The sequence below is a fragment of the Mustela putorius genome, unplaced genomic scaffold (assembly GCF_011764305.1).
Source record: "Mustela putorius furo isolate JIRA1106 unplaced genomic scaffold, ASM1176430v1.1 tig00537350_pilon_pilon_pilon, whole genome shotgun sequence".
Taxonomy (NCBI): Eukaryota; Metazoa; Chordata; class Mammalia; order Carnivora; family Mustelidae; genus Mustela; species Mustela putorius.
The window spans coordinates 26,839,269-26,860,682 of record NW_025422471.1 but is presented as its reverse complement, the minus strand read 5'-3'; the positions used below and the strand labels follow the sequence as shown (position 1 = coordinate 26,860,682).

Here is a 21,414-nt window from a genome sequence, read left to right as displayed (position 1 = left end):
AGGGAGACAAACCTTAAGGAGATTCTTAATCATAAGAAACAAACCAAGATTTGCTGGGGGGCGGGGGGCGGTGAGGTGGAGGGATGGAGTAACTGGGTGATGGGAATTAAGGAGGGCATGTGATTAATGAGCAGTGGGTGCTATATATAACTGATGAACTACTAAATTCTACCCCTGAAACTAATAATACACTGCATGTTAATTGCATTTAAATTTTTTTTTAAAATTAACCCAGCAGAAAGTTTAGCCTTCACCAAAAGCAAAATAAATCCAGAAATGGCCGGGGGGTTAGGGGGAGGCATGCGGGGAGAGGGCAGGGAGCACAGATACTGCCACCTATTAACTATGGTATCCTTTTAAACTTCTTCCGCACAAAATAATATAAATATAGTAGTACTAGAAATCCTCTTGGTAATTTAAGCTATAGTCCCATCAGTGAATACATGTCACCTTTGAAATTTTTGAGGCTATCTAAGGTTCTATTCCAGCAGTTTACTTGAATATTAGAATTATCTTTAAAATTTCAAAATAAATGAGCTGAGCATTTCTTTTTTTTTTTTTTTTTTTTTTTTGCTTTTCGCATTTTATTGACTACAGGGGAGGGGCCTCCTCCGTGTCATAGGGCGTGCTCACAAGTTCTTCAGCCACTCCAAGCTGGGGCCCTGGGGGTCCTGAGGGTGGCTGGGCACATCAGGCATGTTCCCATCATCCCGAACGGGCACTGGATAGTTGTAGGGTGTGACCTGGTTGATCATGGCGGCGTATTTGGTGAAGGGGCTGAGAGCCGGCAGAATTATAGCGAGGCCCCCGATGGTGAAGGACGCGACCAGCACCGGCTCCTTGGCCCAGGCATCCTTGAGGAAAGTGGCGAGTCTCCCGGCCATCTTGGTCGCAGCGTCGGCGGCAGCGGCCGAGCTGAGCATTTCAAAGTGCTGATCTGATCATGTCAGTTCTCCCCAATTTCCACCTCATGAGAGCAGGAGCTGATCTGCCTTTGCTCACCACTTTTTGAAAGTTCAAGTTACATCACATTGTTTTTATGAAAGAGGTCCTATTTGCACTAAGCAAAAGAAATCAGAAGAGGATTTTTGCTTTTATGAAAAAGGTGGAAAATCGCAAAAAGCGTCTAGCATTTGTTTTGCAATGAGTCCGTGTAGAGGCAGTGGGAGACCTAGGAAGCAAGAGTGGCATCCCGGGTCTCCTTGCTTGGGAGCCCGAGCTGCTCCCTCAGCTCGAGCTGCCAGAACTTTGACCTGTGTCTGTCAATACCTGTGCTTTATCCCAATTTATTTTGTGCATCTGTTAGCAAGATGGGTCCTATGGTACCAGAAAAGTGAGGTTTGGGGGGGGGGGGGCTCTGGGCACACTCAGAAAGTTTTCCATATAAATTAATGAGAATGGCTTCCTCACTTTACACCACTTTAGCTCATGAAAAGTTTCATGGGAATACTACTTTCTGATGGCAAGGAAAAATCTGTAATCCTAACACCTAGCAGGGAGGGGTGGCACCTAGTAGGTCCTCATTTGTTGGATGAATGCAAAAGTGAATTAACTAATGTGATGAGACAGGTGAATTTCTGACTCATTCTAGCTTTAAATTCTTAAGCTAACTGAGTCACATGTACTTTCTCAGATGAAGGATGACAAAGATCCCCTTGAATTTCAAGTAATTTGACCTGGTGAACCTCTGCAGTAGCTGAGAAATGGCTGCTGTGTTTCTGTTCTATGAATTGCAGGCCTGGGTATCCCAAGTACATTTATACATGCATATTAATCCAGTCTATTTAATACAGTTCTTGATCCCTGAAATCTAATTAACAAAGGCATTACTTTATTGAAAATTTGTGAGTTCAAATTTAGACCAGGGTAAATATTAAGGTAAGATGTTGCAATTAAAATGAAAATTTATAGAACTGGGCATGTAAGAAAAAATACATATATAAGTAACATTCTACTAAGGTCAGGTAGTGTGAATGAACACTCTTTCACCCAGGTTGGTCTGTAGAGGAATTACTTTATGTTCCTGATGAAACCTTTTCCCTAAAAAGAGAAGCAAAAACATCAGCTTTTGTTTTCATTCCCTGACCATTTGTTCATCTCTGCATTCTTTGACACACACGTGAATATATTTTATAGATTTAGGACCATCTATAAAACACCTTTCTGGAAGTTCCCACTTTTGCAGCACTTGTAGGATTTAAGACTCTTATTTTTTGCTCATATTTTGTGGAGAATTAAGTATTGCAAATTCTTGCTCCCCATCTACCAAAATTTCTCCTGCAGTAATTAAAGTCTTTATCAGCATCATCATGTGCTACATGATGATCTAGTCTCCCTCAAAATAAATGTATGGGGGGAAATTCCTCTCAGTGATAGGCAAACAGCAATTATTATTCCCTGTTATTAAAATGCTCTCAGTTAATTGCACAGATACCAGTGGAGAGATTACCTTAAAAGGCTGGAGACTAAAAGAAGGGAGTTAGGCAGAGTCTTGAACCTTCTGGGCTAATTTGGAGAACAGTTTACAGAGTGATTTAGTAAATATTTGTGAAGAACCATTAACACTGAGTAAACAATTCCATGCAGGCAAAGAAAAAAATGTATTTAAATAATTGTAAAAGAAACTCCTGAAATAATGAAAATGAATTATTTCTAAATGAAAACAGCCCAAATACATTCACAGAAGAATACTACCAACCACATTTTCTAAGCATTCTTTGTTGTATATATACACACAGTTTATCATCCTGGACTGTATTTATGAAAAACACATGTTCAAATTAAAAAAAAAAAAAAGCCGCTGTTTTCACCCAGGATTATTTTACAGAGAATTCAGAGAGCTCAGTCCTTTCTTAGCATCTATCCTATCTCAGTCTCAACAGAAAGGAGATTTCACTGTTTGCTACGTGCTGATAACACACGAACTTGCCAAGGTCTGGTGCCATGCTTTCATCGACAAGGTGGAGGAAGAAAGAACACATTAAATGAGGAAGTTCTGAGATTTCGCTTCACCTGCGAATGACGGCTAAAGCTAGCCAGGCGACATGAAAATGAAGTGTCTTGGAAGGCTTCCTGACTCAATTAAAATCCAACTTTGATGAAATACTTTGTTAAAGGGGAAGATGGTGTCTCTTCAGTGAAAACTGTGCAGGACAGCTGCTACGGGGGAAGCAGGTGGCTGAGTCAACCCTGAGGGCTTCAGAAATATTAATATTAAAACCTCTCACATTTCACTCAAGTTCAGGGCAGCTTCCTAATGCCTGGAGGAAGACGGAGCAGGAAACTCACAAACCACAAAGCAGGGCATACCTTCTAATTTGGCCGGAGCTCGGTCTGTTGTCTGAATCCCTCTCAGCCTCTCTCTTTGCTGTTAGCTCACAAAGGCGCGGCCTCTGTTTCAAAGCTGACTGCTTCCGCTCAGCATTGCAGAGACATAACATGTCATCAGAACACAGGGGTTTGCCAGGGCCATGATTTGTTTGTCTAGACTGGTCATTGAACTCTGTTTATTACTAAACATCATGTGGAATGGGCAGCAAATCAAAGGGGTTTCTGGGAACCTACGAGGCCTGTCTCCCCAAGCCAGGGGTACACATGGACCTCCTTCCTTCTCAGTTTCCACGACCTGGAGAGGACTACCTTTCCCAGGACCTGGGGTCTGTGACCACTAGCCTAACTTTTCATCTTTTGTTGACCCAGGGATGTGACCCCAGGTCACTGGTAACCTTCAGAGCCCCTATCCACTATTGTTGGAGTATGCGGAGCCCTATGTTCTAGGCAGCTTCGTGGAGAGTTCGTGACGAACGACTAATGATTAACATTGGAGAATGAACCTGAGAGGAAAATGCTACCAATCACAGCAAAACGGTCTGTCAAAGAGCAGAGGGCCGGGGCGGGGCAGGGGAGGGCAGGGGTGGGGGTGGGGAGCACATAAATGATATCCTCTTTTCAAGATACAAATGTGGTATTTAAAAGAACTCTTTAGGTTTGGTTTTAGAAAGACACATAATGAATAGATACAGTTTCATTTTTATGGATAATTGTTTAGCTTAATTGATTATGAATACATAAGTTCTCTGAAAGATTTAATCTAGAAGATAAAATGAAGACTCAAGGCTTTTGTCAGAAAACAATGCGTGACAAGGTTTTGGTTTTTTGTTGTTGTTGTTGTTTTTAAAGAAAAAGCACTTCTGTTGCTTATAAGAACAAAATTGCTTCACACAAAAATCAGTTCTCCTGAGCAACATTTCTGATACATACTGATTATGTTACAGAAGATGTGAGAGCTGAGAGCTATTGGAAGCTCCAGGGCCCCAGAGAGAAGGTCTCTCTATCACTGGAAAGGCCTCGGTACCAAAAGTTCCATATGAACTTTCCACATTAGCTAAATGGGGGCAAGTTATCGAATTTGTGTTTCTTTTCTACCTGGAATTAACAGCTTTCACACAAAGTAAGCAATACAAAATAGCACTCCCAAAGAGTCCTGCTTCTCTACTGTAACAATTTAGTGGTCAACATCAGACAGAGAAACTGAAAGGATCAAAAAAACAAAACCAAACAAAACAAAAAACACCCACAACCTGAAATCATAGCCAGGGCCACTTGGCCCTCTCATTGTGGAAGTCTCCAGTCCCCCAGCAGAGCATCTGGCCCAGCCATTTGGCTGTTTTCTGTCCACACACACACAGATCCAGACCTGTATCATCCCAGAGGGCTGAATCAGCAACTATGGGCCTCCAAGTCCTCTGACAACTAGTTCTAGGGAAATTCCAGAGGAAGTGAGGGCGAGAGAGGAGGACCCCAACCAAGAAGTGCCTGAGACCCATCCTGATCAAGGTCCTTGGGAGGACTTCCCCAAAACCCAAACAACAAAGAAGACCGAAAGGTGCCGCCCCAGTGAATCTGAGGTGATGGGATGATAAGCACGACATGAGGAACAGGGGCTTCGAGGGTGGCTTCAGCCCTTTCAGAAATGTACCAGGGAAATCAAGGTGCCTTAGTATTATCAACGCTGTCATGAATATGTAACATAGTTTTGTGATTTGAGGAATCAGTGTATCATTTATGACTCGGAATCAGATTCCATTTGCCCAGCCAAATGGCAAGGGTTATACTCCTGGGGGCCAGGGGGCACACTTCTGTTTTTCCTCTCCCTCTCCTCCCCTCAGCCGCCACCAGGCAGATGCCTATAATGCTGAACCGCTGGCTGAATTAAACTGAATAAATTCAATGGAGCTTTCACAACTCTGAGACAAAATAGCAAATAGTTGTTTCATTTAGTTTCATACAATAAGTCATTTTCTTTAAAGGTTGACAGGGATATTAGATCCGAGTAGGAAGAACAGATAGAAATGTGCGAGAAAGAATCTCCCCGACCTAATTTGGACACTGATTTTTTCCCTTCCTTTCCTTTTGAAACTAAATCTTTTTAGAGAGAGAGAAGGAGAGGTGGGAGAAGGGGCAGAGAGAGGAAAGAGAATCTTAAGCAGGCCCTGCGTCCAGCGTGGAGTCTGACCCCAGGGCTCGATCTCACGACCCTGCAATCATAATGTGAGCTGAAATCAAGGGTTGGGCACTTAACGAAGTCACCCATGCTCCCCTAAACTAAATCTTTACACAGAAGGTACTAAGTTATAATTTAACTCTCAAGTTAACTGGGAGTCCATTAGTCTTTCAAGTCTTACAAACACAAAGGGCTTTAATGATTTTTTTTTTAACTAAAGAGAGAAAAAACAAGCTGTATGAAAATCACTTCTCCCAGTAACACAGATACCCTGACCAATCAAAGAGAGTTCTGTGAGATCTTTACCCATAGGACCCTTTCATAAGAATAGCACAGGAAACTCTCAACAATCCGCACAAATTTAACTTCGACAAACACAGAGAATCCTGGCACAAGTGATTCTGCTTATATAGTTAAATCATTTGAGCACTTAAGTAATATAAGTTCCCTCCTAAAAGGTGGATTTTTAGCCAAGTCAGTTCTCAGTTTCAATCAGACCGAATTTAATGCATAAACATCTTCTTCCACCACAATAAAGAGACAGAAAAGATATTCCATAAGCAATCATAACAATCTAGTTGGAAGAGACACAGTTTTTACTGGGAGCGCCCCCCAGAAACACGTCCATCCTTGAAGACTATACACTCACACAGGGGACCCGTGAGCACACAAAATCTGTATATAGTCATTCTTTAAAGGCAGCAGGGGACTCCTTTACAAGGAAATAATCCTTAAAAAAGAAAAAGAGGGAAAGAAAGACAGTGATCACTGCTAAATTACAGGATTATAAATAATTTTGCTTGGCTCTTTTTCATATCTTCCAAGTTCTTACACAAAGACTTTTACCTTTAAAATCAGAAGAAAAAAAAAAAAAAACCCAGACATCTATTTCTTTAAACTAAAGAAATCTTATGATAGAATCCAAGGTGAAGAATGGGCTCAATACTGAGACAACCCATTCCTTTCCTTTGTGTGAATTAGGAAAAGTCAACACCTGGGGGCAAACACAGCTCCCCCTACTCCCAGAATCCAGCTCCTTACCCCTCCATTGAGCACCCAACTGTGCTTTCCTCCTCAGTCCTGTCTGCTCCAGATTCTGTTCCAACAAGTTCTGCTTCTGCTCTCACTCGCACCTGTGTGGGAACCATGGGACTCACCCAGGGTCCGCGATCCTCACACACTGACCGGGAATTTGATATCAGGTGCTATGAAATCGACACCAGCCTTGATGTTTCACTCACATATCCTGCCTCAAGAAGGCACCCAAGACAGTTATATCCTGAGAAATAGAATGATGTCTGTCTCAGCATGCAGGAATACCAGAGAGCGCTTCAATAAGTAAATAAAGGGTATGGCTCTGGGGACAGATAAGGAGAAAACACCTGTTTTCTGGCCCCTTTCTGCACCTGCAACTTAGACCGACCTTCACTCCCTGCAGCTTTGGGGCCTCAAACCCTCAACATCCAGTCACATCTCTTTTTAGTTCCAAAATAATGCCCCTACCCAGCCACCCCCAGAACACTACTGACACCCTCCTAAATGACCGTGCAAATCCTCACGGCTGTGAGCAACGCAGTCACTTGTAGTCACTCTAAAGGGCACACAGGTCTGCTCTGGAAGTTCTGTGTCTTTCAGAGCATTCTGCTGCCTGGCTAGATCTGGATTGCGCACTCAGAGCCCTCCACTCTTTCCATGTCAGCCAAACCTCCACGGTAACCCGGAGACGTCGTGAGAAATGAAACATCCGCATCCTCAGAGGGAGGGACACCAGGTGACCTATGAATAAGAAGAGCAAGGAGGAAGAGGGGGCCTGCTACCTAGCGAGACAAATGAAGCCGTTTAAGGCTGGCCATCCAGACTACCTACGTAATTTGCAGAGCTCATTACAAAATGAAAATGCAGCCCCCCCCTTCCAAAAAGCATCAAGAATATCAAGACCGCCACAGCAGAGCATAAAGCAAGTATGGGGCCCTTCCCAAGAGCAGGACCCTGTGTGACCGCACAGGTCACAAACCCACAAAGTTTATTCTGCTGGCTCTCTGTGGGGGAAGCCACTGGCCTTTCTGTCCAAATAAGCAGCAGATGGGCTTCAGAGAAAAAAATCATGAAATAGCTAAAGAGTCTCGAAACAAACATTGACAGGCAAAAAGCTGTACATCCCAGCTCAGTCTCTTATCTACAGAGAGCACAAGGCATTATTAGGAACTTTTAAAAAAATTTTTTGGAAAATGGGAAATCAATAGTGCCCAACATCACAATAATAGGTCTTGAACTTGGCAGCTCCTGTTCTGTAACTGGTGAGCATGTTTAATGTACCCCTCAATCCAATTTAGGAGGATAGTTTTTATTATAACAAAAGTGGATGGAATTGAAATCACTTTGAAAAAAAAAATACAAAGTCATAATTTCCTCCCCTGGTGTACTCATGTTCAGATGGAAGTTAGTTATGAAATGAATAAAATGTACCTTTTTGGGGCAGCCAAGGACAACACTAAGAGCCTTCACTGCCGGGAAATCCCTGAGCCAGCTGGGAGCTGAGATCCCACCCAGACCACCTTCCTGGTATTCTGTAGCTTCCCACATTAGCATGGTTCCCCCCGGGTCTCAGCACGGAGGGATAAATATATCTACATACATATTTTTCAACCAATTCTTTTTACACTCAAAAAGTAGTTAGAGCTGACTTTTTTAAACAAAATTCGTAGGATTCGCCATCTCTCCAAACTGGATTCTCCATCCTTAATAACCAGTTAAAGAAAATGTCCAGGCCCCTATTCCGCAGCCTACAAAGGCCCGAAACTGCTTTGCAATCAGATCACCTTTTAGGACAAAAGAGAAAACATCAAAAATCCTAAAACTGGCCTTTAAAAAGTCCTGCTGAAGTGGATGAACGGTCTGTTGAGCTGTGAAAACATACTCAGGCCTCAGATGAGACTGTCTTTGGGTTTCAAACATATAAGCCACATTGTTATTAATGATCTGGGATATACACTGAGTGGTCCTACCTGCTCACACAGCTAACCCCCATACCCTACAGTTCCTCTTCTGGGGGACTAAGCAAAATAGGCCCTTCCTTATTCTGAATAGCTGTATTTTTTATGGAAAGCAGGGAAATGGAACACAGTCAACGACCTACTGTGTGCTAAGTTCTAGCTTAAGTGCTTTCTTTCACAAAAGGCATCTCCTCTCTTCCCTCCACTTTAAAGATGGCTTTCTTAAGGTCACCCAGCTGTTCTGCAGTGGAGATGGGGTCTGAACTCACCTCAGCAGGGACCTAAACCTTCTTCCCCCTCTACTACCAGGAAGCCCCAGTGCTTCCTGAGCCAAAGGCCTGTTCTGTAGATGGACTGCAGACCCCACAACCTGGAAGGGAGGGGCTGACCATGGTGGGCACAGCTCGAAATTTGTCCTCCCTCCACACTGGGAGCAGCCCAAGCCTGAACACAGAATAAAGGCCAGAGGCTATGGCGATCAGAGCAGGCCAGTAAAGCAGTTACACAGAGCAAAAGGTGTCCGAGCTGGTGAGTGGAGGCCAGCCTGGAGGAGGCCAGGAGCCTGCACTGTGCAAATATCTACACACAGTCAGCCCAGCTACAAGTGGGAAATCTCTAGGGAGAGGAAGGAAGTCCCTGTCATCAGCCTATTAACTGAGTGTGCACCGTGAGAAGTAATACATCCCGCAGGTGAAGAGTTCGCTGCTGGGTTCAAAGACTAGTTCAACTCTTAACTACCTGAGTGACCTTGGACAGCTAAATTAAACTGTCTGCCTCAGTCGCTGTTCAGTACCAAAGAGAGAGGTTTTGAACGCTCAAATGCTTGAATACAGATAAAGCACATGGAACAGTACCTAGGATCCAGAGCAGGTGGGAATTAGAGATTATTATGTACCAAGTACCTTTGGAAACAGGCCTCAGACACGTCCCCTTTTCTGGGACAGAACCCCCTCAGTCCCTTCTGTAGGTTCAACATGAAGAACATTCTCATGGCAGAAGTGGGTCCCTTCTTATCGGGTGCTTCTGAGAAAACCAGTCAAATCACTGGCGCTGAAACTATTTGCAAATTCCAGGGAAGTGTGGTGGGGAAGGTGCAATTCCCTCTCCCTTATGATTGTAATAAAATGCTTGGGTGCCGCCAGGGGACTTGCCATACCCCAAACCAATCCCGAGAGCTCCCCAAGGCGAGGGCCAACCTGCTAACCAGAAGAACTTTCCCAGTGTGAAGCCCATCAGCCGGAGACTTGGTTTTCCTCTACCGCTCACACGAAGATTAATGGTTCGATTTGCAGCTGCTTCTAGTGCTGGAGGGATCCCTTCTCTCTCCCCGGTCATTTACCCCTGGGCTGGCCTGAGGACTTGCGGTTAATGGGGCAGGTGGGGAAGCCATTTGTTTCCGCTTGACTGAGTGTGTTAACACTGATCTGCTACTCTATCGTGTGGTGTCTCAACGTCTTAATCTCAGTCACGCTTTGATGGAATGTTCCTCTCCCCCAGGCTTCTAACAAGGCCAGGTATTGGCTATCTAGAAACCCATAGCTTCCCTGAATGCCCGGCTTGTGGCTTCCAAGGATCCAGTACTTAAGGAGATAAATATCTAAAGTAAGCTTTAAAAAATGAGAATATGGGGCACCTGGGTGGCTCAGTTGGTTGGACGACTGCCTTTGGCTCAGGTCATGATCCTGGAGTCCCAGGATCGAGTCCCACCTCAGGCTCCCAGCTCCATGGGAAGACTGCTTCTCCCTCTGACCTTCTCCTCACTCATGTTCTCTCTCACTGTCTCTCTCTCAAATAAATAAATAAAATCTTAAAAAAATAAAAATAAAAAATGAGAATATGCAACGGCACCCCTGCTTACCAAAATGGTTGCTGTCTTTTATAGTACCGATATCTTCAAATGCACCTTTGCTTAGGGACATGAGTGTTTGTAAGATGACAAGAAAGGCTTTTGTTCTGCTTGTTAGTCACTCTGCAACCTTCTTTTTCCATCTACCCCACCCAGCTCTTTCTTCTTCTGTTCACTCTCTGTGCACCACAGTTACTAAGACCCCTTTCAATCTTTTCATCCCCTTCAGTAACAATGTTTTTAGTGCCAGGACATAATTAGATGTTTTTACCCGCGATCACCACACAGAATCCAGAAAATTTGGTAAACACAGGGTAGAAGTCTACTCCGTGGGGGCTGGCCTTCTTATGCACTGATAGATCCCATGGAACACGGGCAGCTTGACTGATGGCCTACCCTTGGCCCTCCAGCTCTCTTCGAAAAAGAAAAACTGACTCTCATAACCATATATGCTGCAATGGAAGGGGATTTGTCTGAGTGAGCAGGGGAGCAAAACAGAAAGTTCCCAGCCAGGTGTTCCCACCACTTCAAATGAGAGACTTCTACTGGCTTTGCCTGCGACCCTTTGGCTGTTCACAGTTTTCATGGCCTCTCTGTTGATTATGAGAGGCCTCCAATAAATCGAGATGGTGAAGACAACAGGACTCCTCCTCTACCCCGTACCCTAGGGTTTATGTGTGGGGAGCCAATTCTTCATGTTTCTCTCACATTTTACCTGTCTTAATCAGTAAGCCATTGACTGCCCTTGGTCCTGGACTACCTTTTCAGGCATGTTTGTACAATAATCTTATGAACCTGTAAAAAGTTTAGGAAAAAAGAGGTAGTTTCTCTCTGCAGAGCTTACGTCCCCTGATAAAAGATTCGGTTTCCCTGAACTCAGGTGTCATTTCCTGTAACACAATCCACTCCCTGGGTAACAATCAGCTGGTCCTCTTATGACTGTGTAAGGATTGAGGCTCAAGGAACCAGTTCAAAAATGCTGATGCTCAGGCTGTTGCTTATGCCGTGAGTGATAAACTGTTCATCTCTGAAGATGAAACTGTTCATCTTCTTCCAGCATCCATGAAACCAAGGCAGGTTAACTTGGTAGCTTGTGAGTAGGGTAAAGTCTGACGCCCTTTGCAGTTCTGGACAATAGATTATAATGACAGCAAGTCATTTTGGCACACATGCAAACATTGATTAGGAAGCAGGCCCAGAAGAGTCCCATAATCTGTTCTCTTAATGAGCTTGGGTCCCACCTTCCTAGCCCCTAGGCATGCAAACAACTACCCCGGTTACCTGGGGCAGATGTGGCAAGATTCAGCTAATACTCTGGATGAAATGACAGAATCGCACATCAAATGACAGGATGTAGGACTGAATTGGAGCTCTAGACCGAGAATGCTATGCCAAAAGGTATTAGTCTTCTGGACTCGCCAGATTTTCTTATATTCTATTCATGCAAATATAATTTCTACCCAGTGCGCATAAATCAAATGACAGTTCTCTCTCCAATAAATGATTTCTAACATTCCTTTATAACAATTAATGAATCATTGATGACAGATCTCCTTGACGTGGGCTTGTAGTAACCGCCTCAGGATATGAATTTCCAATTAGGACTTTCAAATGCTAACTTTACTACCCCTGGAGTATGAATCCCTGATTGGAAGACTCTTCAGATGTTTAATCTACCCTAGGATTTCATTTAAATCAGCACATCACACACAGTTCACTCTCTCTGTCCAAAGTATCTTAACATAAGTGACAACACTTGAATGGAGGCATTTTGTTTTTTGAAGATACAGCTTCTGGTCCACACAGCTCTTCCCTCTTTCCCTTCTCTGTATTCTCTTCACCAGAAGAGTATTTGGTTGGCTCTTTTGGCTCATAGAGCCAGGGATCTCTGGCACAAATGGCATACTAGTAAGGGTCAGGTACAGTCCCATGTAACTCAATTAACTTCCATCCTTTAAACAGAGTTTCAAACCTGAATGATTCAACCTCTTTCCCCTCCCTTCAGGTTGCCGAGCTCCTTTGGTAGCCCCAATTCTTGGCACACGTTCGTTCATTCATTCAACAGATAGTGATTTAAATACCTACAGATTCCATGCTGGCTCAGGACCCTTACTGCCACACAATCAGCTTTTCTTCTGGTCCACAGATTCTTTTATCATTTGCTGGAGAGAAGTAGAGTCCTAATCCTTTCCTTCTGGAGATTAAATACTTTGAAAATCTCAGCGATCTTGTCCCATGGTAGACTCCAAGTTTACTACCAGGACCCCTCGGGGTCACAAAACAGAAAGACTCACACACCAAATCAACATGCTCATACTGCCCAATATATTAAATTCACTTAAACACGTGGCAAGATATGTGGCAAAAACACGAGTTCGGTTAGCACACTTGGGATATCAGCAAGGTGGGAGGACTGTGCCACCTGAATCCTAGTCACACAGTGATCTTACGTCCTCTCTTCTCTCTCTTTCCCTTTCTCTCCCCTATATGAGCTGCCTTCACTACTACTATGCTTAGAAAGATCCGAATTGAGGTAGGCTAGAGACACACTCTGGCTCTCTCAGAGATTCAGGGACAAGTACTCTCCTGGCCAATAGCTGTAATTTGCCAAATGAACAACTTTGGATTTTATTCACTTTTCTTGGACTACGCATAGGTGGGTCCACAGTGGGCCTATAAAAACTATCACGAACGGGGACGCCTGGGTGGCTCAGTTGGTTAAGCAGCTGCCTTCTGCTCAGGTCATGATCCCAGAATCCTGGGATCGAGTCCCACATCGGGCTCCTTGCTTCGCAGGGAGCCTGCTTCTCCCTCTGACTCTGCCTTCCACTCTGTCTGCCTGTGCTTGCTCTCGCTCGCTCTCTGACAAATAAATAAATAAAATCTTTAAAAAAAAAAAAAAAACTATCACGAACGGATGCCAGTTTAGGGGTGACACAGCTGTCAATGCAGGAGAGATCAAATATTAGGGTTGATCTTTCTATTCCTTCTTTATCTAAAAGTAACCCTCTTCTTTGTTCCATTAGATATTCCATTCTGTTTTTAGCGTGTCTTACAGGTTACTAATTTACTTACTACCCATATCTAACATAGCTCATAAATTCTCCTTATACAGCGCTCTTGCTTCCTCATTCTCTACATGCCTGATCCATCCAGTGAGTTTTGTCTGTATCTCATAAACTGCTGCTTACAGTTAGGCACACTTAGCACATTATGACTCTTAAACGTCCCATTTGTTTTCCTTGTACTATTTGAATATTCTCAAATAATAAAGATAATACCCATTACAGATATCCTAAATGAAAATGTAGACTACAAAACAATATATAAAATGATTGTAGGCACTTAAGGATATGCATGTACTTGGATAATTGGAAGGTAATACATATAAATTGAAAAAATATGCTAGGATAGTGATACTCCTGAGTTAACTTTCCCTTCAAAATTTTCTTTAATATTGTTTGTATAATATTTTTAGGAACATACATTATTTTTAAGTAGGTTGACAATCCATAAATACCATAAAAAGTTCCTTTTGACCAAGTATTCAGGTAGGAAGTATTTATCTACAAAGTCTATCTAAAGTTTAAGGGGTTTGATGAAATAAACTGAACTCTTGGAGAAACACATGGACCATAAACCACTTATTTCCCTAAGAAAAGGCTCAAACCACACAGGCTCTTTACTTATTTTATAGCAAAATTTTTAGGCAATGCATTTAGCTATGTTTTTTGCCTTTTTTAAAAAAGTAACTACTGAGGGGTGCCTGGGTGGCTCAAGTCAATTAAGTGTCTGACTTTGGCTCAGGTCATCATCCCAGGGTCCTGAGATCAAGCCCCACGTTGGGCTCGCTGCTCAGTGGAGAATCTTCTTGTCCTTCTCCCTCTGCCCCTCCCCCATCTCATGCTCTCTCTCTGTTTCTCAAATAGATAAAATGTTTAAATAAAAAAAGTAGCTACTTTTTTACTAGACAGACTTTACTTTTTTTCTATTAGACAGAAATTACCTGTCTAGTAATGCTTTACTTCTGTTTATAAAATTTCACTTGAAATTTCAAGATAATGTAATGAAAATTAAAATGACTCACTTTTTAGTAGAATTTCCCCTTTACTGGAATGATTAAAGCAAAAACTATTAGACTTTCTCTCTCTTTCTCTGTTTATCACCTAAAGAGTACTTTTAGCCCTCAGTTATAATGATCCAGGTTAATTTCTTACATTCCTATTTATGCCATGAATCCGTTTCTCAAAAGACACAGAGATTTAAAAAAGGGACCTGGAATCTTGAAACTCTTAGAATTTCTTTAGACAGATCTCCATTGTAAATGGAAGAAACACGTAATCAGTTTTCAAGGTGGAGGGTTCCAAAGGAATGAGCCTTGGCGATTTCCAGCTAAAGTTCTGCCAAACCCACTTGCAGTTTAGTGAGAACTGAGCTGTCCTTCCCTCATTGCCCAGCAATTTGACTTCCCTGTGTGATGACATGAAGAGATAGACGTGTTCAAACCTTATCTTTTGGATTTTGCTAAACTGCCCAAGTTGAAGAGTGTGTAACATGAGCAAGGACAGACATCCTTAGCTTGAAATTTTCAAATGCCAAGGAAGAAATTTAGAATGTTCTTGATATGAGAAAGGTTTATCTTTTTAAAGCAGTCAAATGCTTAGGCAGCTAGACACTCCATGACACACACAGATAGTTTTTCAGGTTAAGTTTTTGGTGGTTCAAATACAACCTCTCTCTTAGTATTTATCACTATTAAAGCTAGTGTCCCAGCTCTAATACAGATTTTGTTTGCTTAAAATCTCACTGAATCCACATGTGGTGAAGAAGAGCTGTTAGTCCCATCAAACATGAGCTGACAAAATCATTAATTCTGGTAAAATCATCATGCGATTTTGTTTGTTCAAAGGCAATCTTTTCGATCACATTATGTGTGACTGAAGAACATTTTAAAGAGGAAAAGAGATTTGTTTTAGAGAAACAACAATTCTCAGAGGGAACTCTAAATTTAGTATTAGTTGAGAAATGATAGTCGACCTGGGAATTTGATATATGAGAGGAAAAGTGATGATACTTCTTTTTTAAACCGGTAGACCTTATACATTAAGTACAGCATGGTCATGAAAATATTCCCCCTGGGGGATGAGTCCAAGTGGGCTCCCATTGCTCAGTCTAATATTAAAATTCTTATTATAATTGCTTTTAGGGACATTTTCCATGAAGAAAAGAATATCAGAATATTATAACTGAGCTTGTTTGAGCTCCTACTTTATTCACTGAGCCTGGCCCCTAAGGATTTGGATAATTGAAAAGAATAAATTCATTTTCCACATATAGAGATTTGCCACCGCTGAGTATTTGGAGAGAATGCCAGAGGGGCAAGAGAACTTTAGCAAACTGTGAGGCTTTGAAAAAGCTAACACTCACTTCCTTGGACGAGTATGTCCTGGTGTGTTGTGTTGAAAATAAACAAGGTCCCTTATCTCCATGCTGAGCAGAATGTGCTCTCTGGGATTTGGCTCTCACAAGACAGCTGAACGTAGGTGGTGCAGGCCCCAGAGGTCTTCCTACAGGAAATCTTGCCACTGTGGAGCTGAAGTACAGCTCTCCGGGGTCCCTGACCTGCTTCAGAACCACCTTGCTGAGTGTTCCCTAGAGCTCTCTTCCAGTTCTTCTGTACTTACTTTCTCACCATCCAAAGTTGAGCCCCCAGCATGATGGAACCCGGCATTCCCTTAGCACAAGCTAGGGGCCAAAAAGGAACCCGAGACCAAAGACAGGGTGAGGTTACCCAGTGTCTAGGGGGCCCGTGGATCAAGGGCTATCATGCAGGTGAGAGATGACGCTTCTCAGGCTTCGGTTAGTTATTGTAATACCGAAAAGAAAAGCCTGGAGAAGCTACTGAACAAGAACAGTTTGTTCCGTCTTGAGCCAAAGTATCCCCTCAAGGGTCAGCAAAGTGACAAAAGTTGGTTTCTTTTGTTTTCAAGACTTGACAGCACTTAATGTACAACTTCCCAAGGACTGGGTAAATGGAGTCAGTTCTCAGGGTAAACTGTTCTCAGGGTAAAACTTTTCATCTCAGGATAAAAGAATCCCAAAGGCAAAATCCCAGAGGCAGGCCCTGAACCAAAGGCTTCCCCTACCACCTTCTTGTGGATTCCTCAGCTCCTGGACCATTACTACCTAGAGGATTATAAAAGGATTTGTCCAAAGACTTCCACCTCAGTCTACCACTCCCCCATCTAGGACTCCTCTTCTCCTCCATCTCATTATGAGTCCTATAAATGCCCCCCATGTTTGGTGCAGTGGGAGAGCATCTCGGGCTCAAGGTCAAGAGTTCAGCTGAAAGACACTGTCCTCCAATTCAGATAACTGGACTCAGGCTTCCAGCATTAACTGGTTCTCTCCCACAGTCCACTTCTAACAACTTCTGAGCTTCCCTGAATTGAGTCTTCCTCCCAACACATGTATGCATCCCTCTTTCTACCTGCTGTCTCTCTATAGATTCTCCTTTCCAAGGGTCAGACTTTCTCACAGACTCTTCCCCCCAGGAATAAACCTTCAACATCCCAACCAGGAGCACCCCAAACCAACCCAGAGTCACCATCTACTGTACCCAACAGATATATCCAATCTGCCCAGCCCGTCCACACAAAGACACACATGTGTAAATTAGACTTATTTTCCTGGTATGTTTTCATTCCCAAAATACCTATTGATAAATATTTATGGAGAAGCAAATCTCTGGATTTCCCTCTGACCAGACAGCATGCGAAAAAGCATTAGGCCTAAGCCCTGATGATGGGCCCATCAGTCCCTCAACAGGGCATTCCATCAACATTGGGATTCTAGTCATTTATTCCTCTGGTTGCCATAGAAATCAAGCTACTCCTTACCTGTCAAAGCCAATTCCTAACTTTTTAAACACAACTGATGTTGTCTTTCTCATCTTGAGGCCTATAGGCTGCACACTTCTTTCAATATCCCTAGGCACTCCCCTATAGGATCTGACTACACTAACTGTACAGACACAAAAAATGAAGGCTTTACACCCTAGGCTCAGAGCCTACACTTACACCAGAACAATGCCATGCAAACCTCAGTATTTACCTGAATTATGGGGGTAGGGGTTAAAGGCAGATTTGTGCATCCCATCTACTTTGGGTCCTGGGAATCTTCTTTGGTAACAGACCTGTGTTGTTGGGGGGGGGGGGGGCGGGGGTTAAGATTTTATTTCTTTAAGGAATCTCTACACCCAACATGGGGCTTGAACTTACAACCCCATGATCAAGAGTTAGATGCCTGGGACACCTGGGTGGCTCAGTGGATTGAGCCTCTGCCTTTGGCTCAGGTCATGACCTTGGGGTCCTGGGTTCGAACCCTGCATTGGGCTCTCTGCTCACCAGGGAGCCTGCTTCCCCCTCTCTATCTCTGCCTGCCTCTCTACCTACTTGTGATCTCTCTTTGTCAAATAAATAAAATCTTTTTAAAAAAAAAGAAAAGAGTTGGATGTTTTACCACCACCGCCAGACAGGTGCCCCAGCCTATGATTTTAGAAAGGGCTGTTTGAAAACACTGCTGCATGTCTTTGGTGTTTTAATATATTATAAATCCTCTGAGGCAACACTGCTTGCTGGTCTTTGCATCTCCTGTAGGCTTCACTACAGTTTCTATCCTACAACAGGCACATAATAGATGGGATGATGCTAAAAGATATCATTACATTGACATTTACTACTTAACATCACATTGAGTATGTTGCATTGGCCCTGGAACATTAATTATTATGCCTGTTCTAAGAGTGACAAACATGGACCTGTTAAAAACAAAACCAAATAAAACAAAACAAAACTGGCGCATGGGGGGGGTGGTTGTGTGCTGTGATGAGAAATTCATCTTACCCCCATTGCTGCTTTCTCCTCTCCTAAGTAAAACCGTGTGTAGAGCTTTCTCATTAGCTTCTCTGCTGGAGGTAGTGAAATGTTAACTTCCAGCTAGCCATTAGCTGAGAGATAGCAGATTACTTATCCACTTTCCCTCTATTTAACCTCTGTCGGCAAAGATGCGCTCCTCGCATTCCTTTAGAATGACCTGGCTCTTCAAAGCCCAGCTCCCTAGCCCTAAGTCCGGCTCTACAGCTGAGAATGTTACAAAAGTAAGTATAACCCCAAAGCCCTAAAACAGTGAAAGAGCCCATGTGAATCCTCACTCCAGCTTTTCCTGGCTACTCTCGCCTATAGAATGTGAGGAGAGGGCACATGATCTACCTAGGAACACTGTTGTCCTTCCTGGGTCCCAGATGACCAGAGGGAAGTTATTTCTTGGTCTTCTTTTGGTTATTGGGCTTTCAAGGGATTTCCTGCCCTTTGGAAAGTGATGAGAACCTCTGAGGCTTCCATGGAGCACATTCATGTTCTCAGTGGTCTGGGGGCGAGAATAGACTCAGTAGAGGTGTGGAAAGGTGGGGCAGACAAACAAGAGGAGAGGAAGAGGAAGAGAAAGGCTAACACACAATGTTTACCATGCACTTTCTATGGGCCACACACTTTACAGCCACTAATTCATGGAATTCTCATGACTGCACGAAGCAGACACTCTTAGTGCCTCCATCTGACAGATAAGGACCAGAGAAGTAAAAACAATGAGGCCAAGTCACAGAACCAGATAGGTGTGATGACAAATTTGGTGCACTGGTCAGCACATCGAAGGGCACTGATAATCACTTAATTGAAATCCATTTCATAGAGTTTCATCACTCCTATGCCTTCAGTAAAAGGAAACTTCTAGAATTATTTTTTATTCCAGAAGGGTAGAGCATCCATGGCAATTTTGCAACCTGTTCAGAGACTCTTAATTATGATACTCCCCCAAAACTAGCCCCTAGATGAGATAGTATTTCTCGATTACAATCACCCATAAGGCACCCCTAAAAACATGACCTGCTCCCCACCATGCACACACCCAACAGGGAAGAACCTTACTCTTCAGCCATTATTTTAATTGAGACAGGGTCTCTCTTTTGAGTCCCTGAATTCCTCCCCAGTATTTTCTGACTCATTTCTTGAATGCTTATGGCAGATGTTTAAAGTAAAAGAGGATAGCATAGAAAGTCCATGCAAAGAAATGTGTTTCTTTCTTGCTATTTCTAAAAATTCTACTATTTACAAAGTAGGCGATGGGTGTTTAATCTCTTTTAAAAGGTTGGCAAGTTTAAGCCTAAAAAACGACAGACCACAGAGAGCAACCCACACCTCAACACGCTAGACCTCACATTGCAGTAGGAAGTGAAATAGTGGGTTAGTAATTATGCCAATAAATACGCTAGTGTTTTTAAATGCTGTTTGGAGTGAAGCCCCCTCAGACTCCAGCTCCATCTCCTCGCTGTCCCCATCAGTGCCCATGCATAGCAACCCCTTTGCTCCGCGATCAGAGGGAAGCTAGCACAATAAGAGCCTTGTTTCTGATAAGAGTATCTGTCCCTGACATAGAAGAAGCAATATGCTGTTTATTGAGTTGACCCCCTTAATGAGCAATACACAAGAGATCATCAGTTATAAGCCCTCCTCTGTCCGTATGTACATTTGCATTTCCCAAAGCTCCCCTCCGCCCTTTTGATAAAGGTTTGTGCTGGGTCCTGCCAGGCTGGTTAGGAAAAGTCTCACCCAAAGACACTGCCATCACCAACAGTAGGGATGTAAGACATACATTCAGATAGATCCGTCTCCTGAGCCCCGGCTGCCCACGGAAGGATATTCACAGGTAAACATCCTAGTGTCATCCTGGATTCCCAACCCTGGAGAAACGAATGTCCATTGGGAGAAGTGAATTTCTTCCCTTTATGGCATTTGTGTCACAGGATGAACACGGCTGAACAGAATTTTCTTTTTTAAGATTTTTATTTATTTGACACAGAGAGAGAGAGAGAGAGAGAGAACACAAGTAGAGGGGGAAGCAGGCTTCCTGCTGAGCAGGGAACCCAATGCAGGCCTCTATCCCAGGACCCCGGGATCATGACCTGAGCAAAAGGCAAACGCTTAACCGAATGAGCCACTCAGGTGCCCGCTCAACAGAATTTTGCTGAATTCTGGGACCATGGACAAATGAAAATAAAAGGAACTGTCCTGCTTGGAGTAGCTCTGTTCTCCCTGGGAAATACGGATTCACCTCTCGAACTAAAACAGCTCCTGAAGCCGCTGCTTCAGATGTGCTTTGCTGGCTCAACACACCGGGTCAATCTTCATGTTAACATTTGACATGACACGGTTTGAGGAGAGTATTTGTTTGAGAGAAACCTTGTGGGGGCAGGCCTGTTATCTAGCGTGCAAAGGATATGCAGAATAGTCTAAAACAATCTAGAGGATATGCTGAACAGGAGTCCTCACCACACAGATGATTTGGAAAAGGGTGTAGGGGCTGAAGCAAGTGGGAAGAGATCCCACCTGGTGACCACCTTCCTGGCCTAAACAGTGAATAAGTACATCACATGTCATCAGGGAAACACGAATTTAAGTGACTGTGAGGTAGCACTGCCACATCTATTAGAGTGGTCAAAATCCAGAACACTGACACCGCCAAATGCTGGCGAGATAGGGAGCCACAAGAATTCGCCTTCATTGCTCATGGAGATGAAAATGGCGTAGCCACTTGGGAAGAGAGTTTGTCAGTTTCTTACAAAACTAAACAGACTCTTACCATATGATCCAGCAAGCGAGTTCCTTGGTATTTACGCAAAGGAGCTAAAAACTTATGTCCACATAAAAACTTGCATATGGATGTTTATAACAGCTTTATTCATAATTGCCACAACTTGGAAGCAACCAAGATGTCCTTCAGTAGCTGGATGGGTACATAAACAGTGGTACATCTAGACACTGGAATATTACTCAGCACTAAAAAGAAATGAGCTGTCAATCCATGAAAATGCATGGAGTAGCCTTAAAAGTGTATCACTAAGTGAAAAAAGTCAATCTGTAAAGGCTGCATACTATTCGATTCCAACTAAGTGACATTGTGTAAAAGGCCAAACTATGGAGACAGTGAAAAGATCAGTGGTTGGTTACCAGAGGCTG

The 21,414-nt window shown here is 43.2% G+C and overlaps 1 protein-coding gene across 1 annotated transcript; it reads right to left on the bottom strand.

Moving 5' to 3' along the window:
* Positions 1–555: 555 nt before the first annotated feature.
* LOC101671885 (NADH dehydrogenase [ubiquinone] 1 alpha subcomplex subunit 3-like) lies at positions 556–938 on the bottom strand. The gene has a single exon (XM_013063702.2). The coding sequence runs from the start codon at positions 921–923 to the stop codon at positions 630–632; it is 294 nt and encodes a 97-aa protein (XP_012919156.1). The 5' UTR covers positions 924–938; the 3' UTR covers positions 556–629.
* Positions 939–21,414: the final 20,476 nt, after the last annotated feature.

Coding starts and splice junctions, on each gene's coding strand:
- LOC101671885 (XM_013063702.2), bottom strand. CDS start 923: ATGCTCAGCTCGGCCGCTGCCGCCGACGCTGCGACCAAGATGGCCGGG.